The 12,209-nt window shown below is 31.3% G+C and overlaps 1 protein-coding gene and 1 long non-coding RNA gene across 8 annotated transcripts in view; one reads left to right on the top strand and one right to left on the bottom strand.

Moving 5' to 3' along the window:
* The window catches only part of LOC127710157 (uncharacterized), a 460,084-nt gene that overhangs the window by 216,239 nt on the left and 231,636 nt on the right, over positions 1–12,209 (top strand). The window lies entirely within an intron of this gene.
* LOC127709454 (FERM domain-containing protein 4A-like) overlaps positions 1–12,209 on the bottom strand; it is a 96,894-nt gene that overhangs the window by 60,691 nt on the left and 23,994 nt on the right. For 6 of the 7 annotated variants that reach the window (XM_052215066.1, XM_052215020.1, XM_052215010.1 and 3 more), the window contains exon 2: positions 427–492. In XM_052215066.1, coding sequence (XP_052071026.1) covers positions 427–492 — 66 coding nt within the window. Of the gene's footprint in view, positions 1–426; positions 493–10,112; positions 10,528–12,209 lie in introns of those variants that run through there. The other variant, XM_052215058.1, reaches the window with a different exon arrangement.

The following is a 12,209-nucleotide window of genomic DNA, read 5'->3' as shown; positions in this document are numbered from 1 at the left end:
TCTTCTTTCTATTGGTTCCTCATTTATGGGTTTTATAAAGCTGTATGAAAGTAATAATGTCAGCTTAAAGCTGTCTGAATGGTGGTGAAAAAATCTTTGTATTGTGGGACCTTAAATCACTGATAAAAATCATCCATACTTAACAAAATACCAATGCTGTTAAAGAAAACCAATTATAATGGATTCCATACAGTATAGCTGACAGTACAGTCTTTGAGTAACACTAGCTATATATCTTTTAAGTTTCAACAGAGTCTCAACAGTAAAGACTTGTAGACCAAACAAACACTGTTTTAACCAACAACTAATTCATCACTAATAGCCAATAAGTCTGGTTATTATCACTGCTTCACAAATGATATTTTAACTGCCTTTCAGTATTTTTAATAGATAGGTTTCCATGAAAACATGAACATTAATAGCTACCTGAATGAGGAGGTCTAATCTTCTTTCATCTGGTAATACTATTTGACTTTTCCTCCCTTCATTCATCTGTAAAATAAATAAATATTCATTACTACAATGTAATTACTTTTTTGTTTCATGTAAACAAGAACTCATCCTCACTAAACTTTGTACCTTATTCTGCTTGTCTGAAAAAATGTCTAATATTATACCATGCTCTTTTGTGAGCCCAATTAATGGAAAATAAACATCTTTTTTTTTTTTTTTTTCAAATCTTTTACCTAGTAGATTGTAAATTTTTAAGAGTTCCTGTTTTATTTATTCACAACTTTTTTGGACTTGGGGCATTTGAAAGCTTGACATATTTGTAGACCTCTATATGTCTTCTGGTTCTATTATATATTACTTGGTTATAATTACTGTCTTATTTGATGTATTCATATACAGCAGCAGTCTTTATTGTTTTTACCCTTACATCTTTAAGGGGAACTAATGCTACATACTTATGGTGGCTAAAAATGCCCTGTTGGAAATATGTGTGAAATGGTATAGGGGAAATAACTCTAGTTTACTGTTATTAAAGCTGTTTTAGAAAAGATGTACTTTAAACTTCACAATGAAAAGTTTCACAAATAAAATATTTTCCTGTTAAATATTAAGAAACAATCGGCTTTTTAAAACTCATATGCACAAATGAAGCTGTTTCTGAGTACACTTCCCTAAAGTAGACGTAATTTCATACTAACAGGATAATATATCTAGTTACCATACTTAAAAGATTTCCTGTCGATTGGCCTTTTCTAATAAAACTACTTTTAATAATGAACAAAGAACAAAGTTTATATATTACAAATTTCTAAAACAAATACTATATTTGTTATTGCATAGAGTTACAGTTTTTAAGACCTACAGTAAATATTAACGGTAAATAACATGAAGGGTTTAATGTCCTTCTGATATATATATATCTTCTTTGGTAAGAGAGTGACATCTTTTGTCTTTTACTGAGTACATGTTTTGTCTTTTTCTAAGTGTATAATAGTAGACCAAAGGCAAAATATCTTACATTTCTGAGTCCAAATTTGCATCAAGATTAAAAGTTGTATTCAATCATCATCTCAACAAAACAGTAATCTTAATCTTTTAATCATCTGTAATGGTATGGTGGTGACCCAACCAACAGATATTGTTTCATTTGGATCCATTTGGAGATTCTATATTTAACCGAGGTAGATATACTCTACTTTTGTGAGAAATTCTATAACACAACCATAAAAAGACCAGATAGATTTTATTCCATAATATAATTTCGACCAAGACCACCTGCACTTGAGGCGAGAGAAATTGTCTGTTAAATTTTAACATATATTGATGATATTCAAATGATTCTGATAGAATTTTGCCTTTGACATATTCCTCAGACAATAAAAACCAATCAGAATCAGAAACTAAAAGTAGTAAATGGAAGGAGGAAACACAACTTTGTGGTTTGTGTGGTTACTTCTTATATTAATACAACTTAAAAAGAAATAAGGAGGGAAAGATATTTGGCTCCTTACAATTTATTTGGTCATGAGACATTGCCAAGATGTACGACTGAACGACTTTTAAGAATTTTCTTATTTTTGGAAATTTAAAAGCTTACTTTTGACTGCAAAAATGCCTATCAGCATGGATCAAATTTATAATGTATAATCAATATCCAGACAATTTGCAATGTCTACTGTATTGGTAGACAAAACTCACAATTTTTAATATCCTACTCTTTTATTTCAATCACTGAGTGAATTAATATGAATAGTATATAATGAAATGTTTACGCTTTATCTTTAAAATTCATACTTAGGCTTGGCAGCAGAAGTTGCTGCAGCATTGCCAAATCTGGTCATAAAGAGCATGATCATTTAAATAAATGGGGAATGTGTCCATGGGACACAGATGATGCCCCCGCTTGCATATCATATAAAGTTATAAAGGGACATAACTGAAGAACAGTAAAAGTGACGCTACCCAAATTTATACTTGATCTGAGTTTTGTGGTAATAAGTATTGTGTATAAGTCTCATAACATTTGGTAGAGGCTAACTTAGTTAGAGAACAGAAACGAAAAATTCAGCAATTTTTCTATTTGTAAACAGGCATAACTCTAGAACTGTAAAAGTGACGCTACCCAAATTTGTACTTGATCTGTATTTTGTGGTAATTAGCATTGTGTTTAAGTTTCATAACATTTGGTTGAGGCAAACTGAAGTTAGAGAACGGAAACCAACTTTGGGATGTACGGACAGACAGACGAAAGGACGTACAGACGGACAAGGGTAAAACTTAATGCCCCCTCCGCTACGGCGGGGGCATAAAAACATATCAAATGGGTTTGCAAGAACAATATTAACAGAAATCATAATAATTTTATACTTTCATAAAACAACTGCTTCAAAATAAATTAAATTTTTTTCTTATTTTTATTACAGAGTCAACACATGATCTTTTACAAAATACTCTCCAATCACCATCAATATTTATTGTAATATATACTTCTTTGTGACTTAGCTGACAATACAACTCATCTGTGTCCCCATACTGTGTTTTAGAATAAAACAAATAAATCCAGCAGTTTATCTGACAGAAACATCTGTCACAAAAACAAGTTCATGTATCTAATTCTAAATAAAAATTCATATCAACAATTTACAAAACTGTTTACAGTGATTGCTTTATTATCTTTACTTTTCTCTTGATTGATTATGTTCAGACAAATTATGCAATAAACAATAAAATTTCTGAAAAGTACAGTGACTGCTATTGGATAATTTCTTAATTCCTGATGATATAAGTATGACAAGTGTGAGGAAGTCATAGTATGTTGAGGGCTACCCTCTGAATGACACCAATTACATATTTTATCATTTTATCCACTTCACAATTCAAATGTATCCTAAATTAGCTTGGAAGATAATAAGTTAACCTGGACCAATGAATCTTAAAGCCAATTAAATAGTAAAGCAATAGTAGTCAGTAAAAGCATACAAAAGGATACAAAATCATTTGGCAAGTAGCATCTTAATAAATTTAATGCCCAGATATGACAGTCCATTAATGTGTCCAGACAACCCAATATGGCTAGGAATTCAACAAACAGAGATGACTTAATCGTGTTTAATCTTAGTCACCATTCCCAATTTGTTTCATTGTCTTTTGTTTTGTTGTGTTTGGTCCCAAGAAAGTGACAAAGTCTCCAAGACAGAATGACTCATATATATGCAATCTTGATGCACTTTCATTATCATTTATAACATTACGAGAATTTATGATTCCAGACTGCCAAAGAACCAAAATATCAAAGAAACAAATGTGAAATATTGCAGATAAAACAATTACTGAATATTTTACTTGTGCTTGTGCATTGTATGCATGTTTAAAATGCAGGTTCTCCAATTACCCCAGTTGTGAAATTCTTTTGTAAAGTATTACATAATTATTTTTGATCATATCATGGCTGGGTGTTACAAAACATCTGCTTCTGTTAAATGTTTATTATTGTGACCTAACACGCAAGGCTATGATCCTGCCAAAAAGAATATTCACTGATAGCAAATTTTGTGGTTTGAACAAAAAAGATTTCTATGATAAATATTACATGTATATAAAAACCTTGCTATAGAAGAAGTTATACTACACTCAAATTCTAGGACAATGCATTATACTTCAAATCAAAACCCGTAGAGGATAAAAAAGAAAAGGTTCACAAATTGTACACACTGGCCATATGGATGATCAGTTTAATAACCATTATCTGAATTGAATGAAAAATATCAAAAATATACTTAAAAACATGAGTGCGCACACTGAAATATTTTGCTGCTTCACTGATCAAGTTTGAACATTATGTTGAAAGTCTTTGTAATAAAGGTTCAAGTAAAGGTATCACATAAACCTACATTATCAAAAATCAATTAAATGAGGTCAAAGTCAGGTAAACCCTGCAAGACAACATGAATACCTAGCAATCCATCCATACACCAAATATAGTTGGCCTACATGTATTGCTAAGTATCTTTGAAACCAACCCAACAACTTCAAGTTATTTTTGACCAGAGAATGAAAATGAGGTCAAGGTCAGATGAACCTTTGCAGAAAAACATGTACACTTTACAATTGGCCCGAGAACACAGTTATTTCCTAGTGAATTTCTTATAGACCAATTGTTCTTAATAATGTACCAAGTATAGATTTTTCCAAACTATATCAACCTGGATTAGCCAATTGCAATATTAATTAAGACTTTATAAGACAGGCTGAAGAAAGCACTATTTTACTATATTGTGTTATGAAATAAAGATGTTCAGATTATTGCTTGCCTATATATTACTGTTTTTAATAAAAATTCAAAACATCGAATTACATGTAGTAACAAAATGAATGAGTAGTAATAACTTTAGAGAATGTACCTACTAGAAAAAAACCTGTGCTCTCAAAAATATTATAGGTTTCTGCATCACTGACATAAATAAAAGAAACTTCAATAAATTGTAGGTCAAGGTGATTCCCTTTCCAGCATGACCATATTATGGAACACTTCAATGTCATTGACTTTCCCCACTGTATTACTATAACACTCAAATTTGAGCTATTCAATCATTCAGGTTATAGAAACATAGGTGAAATGAAAAAGTAAATAATTTGGCAAGTTTGCACATTTCAACAACAAATGTAAGAAGAGCGAGTCTTTTTTTCTTTCTTTACTTATTAAATTCAGTTGTTTCCTAATTCTATTAGATTTATACTATAAAGGTATTAAAAAACACATCAAACATTAAACTGTTTATTTTGACTGATTATTACTTACACTTTCTTTAATGTAAAGTAATAAGTTCATCCTTTAAAATCAAATATCCCTGTTTAAACAAAGTATACAAATTATTTTGAAGTAAAAATATGACATCTGCATGCTCATTCACAACTTCAGGGAACAACCTGACAATGGTCAGCTTCACAATCACCTTTGATTTCCATTAAACATTCATACATCCATCAGACCAAGAAAATCTCACCTTCCAGCTGGAGACTTGACAACAAATTACAAAAAGTTTGACTTCACACCTAAACAAACAATAAGAGATATATCTTCTTCTATCATCAATCTCTCACACACGGAAGATACTTAACAATGCTTCATTACAACAGTACAGACTGTCTTCCTAATTGTTTTCATTTATAAGTCCATTGATTTGTATATTATGTTCACCTAAACAATATTACATTAAATATTCATTGATTTATAGATGTTATGGTCATCTGGGGGCAATATCTTTAAAGGATAATATCTGTAACAATCAAATAACCATTCTTTGGACCCTGTCCAGCTGCTTTTATTGCTTAAACATCCTATACAGGAGACAAATTACTCAATCCTTTCTCCTGCATGCAAACATTTAGTAATATCAGTCATTATTCCTAAAAATTTCATATTTGAATCTTAGTACATATAAAAATTTTATACAAGTCTAAACAACTGAGTCAACTCAAATTTTCTCTAAAACATGTTTTTAATACTTCTCCACATTCTTCATGGAATACTTTTCTGCCTAAGGGAGATTATTTACAGAAGTTATTGGTATTATTATATATTGGAGGAACAGTACTTGATAAGCACAACTATATACCGTATATAGTTGTGCTTATCAAATACTGTTCCTCTAATATATAATTATTCAATACTGTCCCTCCAAATAATTTCCCTTATTTAGGACAGTCTTTTAAATATTCATACTCTTATCATGGCAGAGAGTTTTTATGTCCTGTTGGGGACTTCAGATTGGTGATTTGAAAAATGTAAAGAAAATTCAACATGATCAAGTCTCCATTCTCTAATATAGTTTAAAAGATATTAGACAGTTACTTGTAGTACCCTTATGTTCTATTTTTAGCCATAACACCATGTTGGTTAGATGGCAGCAATGAAAATGATAAACTTTATATCAGACACCCAGGAATGATTCCAGCCAATTTTGGTCAAAATTGCCTATTGGTTTCAGAGCAGATTTAAGAACATAGTCATGGCAATACGTCACATTGAGCCCGTGAGTTAAAACTAAAGGATCTAAAGAGCCTGTGTCACTCACCTGCATCTTCAACAATGACCACTCTCCAACATTGTAGACTAGAATTTCATGACTAAAATCTCTTTTCTATTGATCATGTCTTGCTGGTCAAATTTCTCTCTCTCTCTCATTTATACATGCCCAAAACAAAACAAAAGTGCACATGCAGATATGTTTCGTCTGATTTACTGACCATTGATATTATGTTGCAAGTCTTACAAGATAAAGGTTTTACTAGAAGTATCACATAAACTTTACATTTATAAAGATCCATCACAATGAGGTCAAGGTCAGACATACAACACATGCACACTGTACAATTATTCCAAACACCAAATACAGTTGATCTATAAAATTATGTTTTGTACTAAAGTATTTGTCCATTAACCAGGACACCCTTGTTTTCCCCCTTTTTTGCCCCTAATTCCTAAACGGTTTGAGCCATAACCCCCCAAAGCAAATCCTAACCATCCCTTTGTGGTATGGAAACTTGTGGTATAATTTCAGAGAGATCCATACACCGTTCCACAAGTTATTGTCTGGAAACTAGAAAAATGCTTATTTTTGGCCCCTAATTCCTTAACTGTTGGTACCATAACCCCCAAAATCAATCCCAACCTTTCTTTTGTGGTATTGAACCTTATGTTTAAATTTCATAGAGATCCATTCACTTAAACTAAAGTTATTGTGCGAAAAACCAATGTGTCGTCGGATGACGACAACGTCAAACCAATATACGACGGTCGTATAAAAACTTAATATTGACCAATGAACCATGAATATGAGGTCAAGGTCAGATGAAACTTGCCTGACTGACATGTACCACTTACAATCATTCCACATATAGTTGACCTACTCTGATAGAATCTGAGAAACGAACCTAATCACGTAACTTTAACCTTGATCACTGATCCATGAAATGAGGTAGAGTTCAGGTGAACCCTGTCTGACAGACATGAAGACCTTGCAAGGAACTCATATACCAAATATAGTTATCCTATTACCCATAATAAGTGAGAAATTAACATGACAAAAAAAATATATACTTTTTTCAAGCAGTCACTGAACCATGAAAATGAGGTCAAGTACAGACAGAAACTTTGTAACATTAGGTATCTGCATACAAGGTATGAAGCATCCACGTTTTCTACCTTCTGAAATATAAAGCTTAACACAAATAGCTGACGCCCCCATCGGTGGATAGTAATTTTGGCCATGTTGGCTTATTTGTAGATCTTGTTTCTTTATAACTATTATAGTTTTCAAAATAAAAGGAAAACTGCAGCATAAAACTTCTGGAACATACTTCCTGAATAACATCAAGTTTTATGCAACATTGAGCAAGTGAAAGTGATGTTGATTACCTATAACACCTGATGTATGTTTCTCCAGGTGTTGATAGATGAAGATCTTTTATAAAGCAGGTGGAAACTAGTAGCTAGCTTATATTCTAAAGTTAATCAATTTTCAAGATGTAAAAAGAAAACTTAATTATTCTTTTAGCAGTAGTCTGCAACTTCAAAATCAGATATTCGATACTCATATTTCCGATTCTCGTTTATTAATGACACTCTCTATGATTATATGTAATGTATTTGCAGGTAAATGATTAAAATCACACAAAATGGGTCAGAATGTTCTATATATGTTCTTCATCATGCAAACAGCTATGACCATTGATCAAGCCATGGGATCTTAAAATATAGTCAATTAAACTCAATTTCTTCTTGCACATAAAACTACTGGTACATGGGTTTTGAAATGGGAACCTCACAAGGAACTTTTCCAAAATCCTAATCAGTTAGACTTATGGACACCCACATATTGTTTGTACTAGTAGTAGTCTGAAGTCCACACAATTGCAAAAATCTGTGATGACTTACCAAATACTAATGAAACCTTAAACTAATCAAAGGAACAATACCGTTATTGCAGTTGTTCTTCTTAACAGATTCACTCTTAAAAATCTTCTTTCAAATACTATTCTTATTCCATTACAAATCCTGAACTGCAGCTTTTCTCTTCATAACGACTTGACTGATCTACAAACTAGTTCCTGGACTAGAATCGGTAAGTCAACTGTATAATTAAAATGATGCATGGGCACTGTAGAGTGGAGCATCTCCCAACAACTTCAAATATCAGTTTTAACTTGACAAAGTTGACATACTTGTTTATGACCTTGATATTAAATAGGGGTCATCCTCTCTTGACATGGTAAGTTATCCTAGATTACCTGCAAGTAGCAACTTCTTTTGGCAGATCTAGACATATATGTATAAGATAGAAAAAATTTCTGTCTAACTTTTCTGCAAGAATGTAAATATCCAGAAATTTGGAAATGTGACAAAGTTTTAGTTTTTTTGCATTGCAACTTTAATTAAAACCTACCTCAAACACATGGGACAAAGAGAAGAGAAGAGAAAAACAAAAACAAAAGTGCACTTCATGCTGACCAATGAACCAAAGCATAAAAACCTCCATGCTGACCAATGAACCATGCAAATAAGGCCAAGGTCAGGTGAACCCTGTTTGACAGATATGTATACATTACAATGATTTTATGTACTGTGTATTCAGTATTATTTGTGATAACAAATGTTCATGGATTTTGTGGATAAAGATAAACCACAACCACAAATTCAAATACTAAACAAAATAACAAATTGTCTATAGGCTTGTTATAATGCTGACTCTGGAAAAAAACACAAAATCAAACATCCAAAAAAATACACAATTGTTCCTCAATCCATAAAAAATGGTATTTATGATAATAAATGAGTTCACAGTATACCAAATATAGTTATCTTATAACTTAAAATAACTCAAAAAAACCATGTGATAGAAAAACTTGTTTTTTTATAAGCAGTTGCTGAACCATGAAAATGAGGTCAAGGACAACAGACATATTCTTGACATGAACTTCCACTGGAAAATGAAAGTTCAATTTGGATAAAGACAGAAAGCAGAACTTATGGCATTTGAATACAAAATGAAGAATCCAGGTCTTCATGGTCTTCTACCTTCAAAACATAGAGCTTCAATTTATACAAATATTTTAAGTCCTCAACAGCCACATCTACTGGATAAGCATCCCTATATCTTGCATTCTGTGACATTCAAAGCAGGTGAGACAAAATCATGATGAAATGTTCAATATATACAAAGTAAAAAGTTTTAAACCATGACTTAACAACTTTAACAATCTACACACTGTACAGGAATTAATGAAGACCAGACAAAAATTCAGCAAACAATGTTATTTTACGAACTACATGTAAAGAAAACCGATTTATGACATTTAAACAACTTCTATAACATTTTATTCACATTGTTGTCGGTTTTGATATACAAAACTATCCATTGAAAAATTTCCTCAAAATTGCCAACATTATGCATTGAACTGTTTATTACAGAAATGATACACACATTGATTTCAATAACGCTAAGACCTTCTTAAGAAGTCATTTTCTAAATCTATATCATTTTACAACTTCAAAGGAAACTTAAATTCCAGAATATAATTAAAAAAAAAAGGAATTCTAAATACTGTTTATATATAAATAGTACTATTCTTGAGTGTTAAATATACTATATTGAACTCACCCATTTTTTAGTAAGACGTCTTCTTAAAGTCCCAGACATTGTTTATTTGACAATATTATCCACAATTAAATTGTGAAAATTCACAAAAAATACTGACATGATAACGTCAAGTTTATATTAACCACAGAAGCGACACACGCCATCAACAGCAGTCACACAATCCTTTCTTTCCTTCATCCTCATTTTCACTTCCTGTTTAACTTCAAACTTTAATTATTTCACTTTAATAACCACTTTTTATTGTTAATCATATTTTATATTTTTGTTTAATGCGGTATGTTCCATTTCAAAATTGCAGACAGCATAAAACATATGTTTTGGAGCTATTTCAGTTAGATAATCCATTTACACAAGTTTACATCATGTATATAGTGTATACGTCTTTCACAGTCAATACTTAGGTAAAGGATTGACTGCATATAATATTACATGTATGTCACATAGAAAATATAACAAATTCAATGTCAATTGAACTTGAAAATTGATTTTTTATGTCTTGACGATTTTCTCCTTTGTTCTTTTGTACAGTTCATTAAATTTTAAGTCTTTTCTATGAAGACCAGATTAAAATTTTTCAGACCTAATCTGATTATCTTGATAGGCCAAACTTAATAAGACATTAGTTATGAAACACAACACTTGAAGTAATTATGTTATAAAAGGACCTTGTAACATTATTTATGAATTGTCTACGACTCCTTGCTCGATTGACACCTTATCGTTCAAATCTTTTAAAAGTCAAGTTTAAATTTCAAATTTTAATCTCATCCTGTAGGAGATCGAAGACTATACCTGGTGTCTATTAAATGTTATGGCAGAAAAAAATATTGGTCATATTATTGTCATATGTTGTTCACTATTAGTGTGTTCAAGCTACAAAGTATGCGTTAATGGACTAATTTATGATCATTTAGATGCAAATAATACCTTAAAATTATCTAAAAGCTTTTAATCCTTACAGTAAAACCCTGCATTGAGCAAGGTTTATATACCAAAAATAAACAGGTCTACACCAGAGTATATTATGTCTAGAATATATGCTTGAACATGATAATTTCCTAATAAACTGTAAATAGCATGACATACTATGATCAATATTTTTCAATCTGCCATTTGCAATTTGAATAGATTTTTCAAAATCTACACTGAGCTTGCTCATCACAGAGATATACAAATATTTTAAAGACACAATAATTGTTCTAAAGTACGCATAAAGTAATTATACCACCAAAAACAATGTTCTAATGACTTTCAAATTACAAAATAGGTATATACATGTACAATTATCAAAACTTGTCAGTACAAAAGTGGCATAACTCCCAATAAATATTTAACAGCACACCTCCTGGAAATGGACTGAGAGCTGCTGTATAAAATATAAACCCTGTCAAAAGCATTAGACAAAATCAAACGGTTGCAACTCACAAGAAATTTATCTCAACCAACAAAGGAGTAGGGCCAATTTCCCCTGTATTTGTTCCACTCACAGTGTCAAAATCTCTCAAAAGTGCAGTTTTGGGCTATCTTCAAGCCTTTATAATTTAATGGCCTGTTTAAAAACAAGCCATGTTATTGTTGGTTAAATCATTTGGCTGTGATATTATGAATTCAAGTGCAGATTGAAATACTTTTTGAAAATGGCCCTGTTGTGACATAAATTAAGGGGAAATTGAACCTACCTCTTTTTTTTGACTTGCAAGAACTATTTAAAGGCTTCTTTAAACTTAAGTTTCGATAGGAAAACTTTAATATAATAAACAGCTGCGCCATGCGCCCATGATACGCCCGTCGCTTTTTCAAAGAATAAAGTTCAATAACTTCTCAATGTCATATCAGAAATTCATGAAAAACTAAAGGGAGGTTATCTTAGTAGATATAAACCAGTCACCAAAGTTTCATGATAACTGCTCAAAGCATTGACTGAAAACTGAAAAATACCCCCTTTTTAAAATCTAAAATTTATAAAAATCGAAAAGGAACTTACGTCAATAGATTATAAACAATTCACCAAAGTTTCATGAAAACTGCTGAAAGCATTTTTGAGTAATTGTCCGAAAACTGGAAAAACCCCCCTTTTTTTAATGAATAAAACCCCAT

The sequence above is a fragment of the Mytilus californianus genome, unplaced genomic scaffold, assembly GCF_021869535.1.
Source record: "Mytilus californianus isolate M0D057914Y unplaced genomic scaffold, xbMytCali1.0.p SCAF_1, whole genome shotgun sequence".
Classification (NCBI taxonomy): domain Eukaryota; kingdom Metazoa; phylum Mollusca; class Bivalvia; order Mytilida; family Mytilidae; genus Mytilus; species Mytilus californianus.
This window is presented reverse-complemented; position numbering and strand designations above follow the sequence as displayed.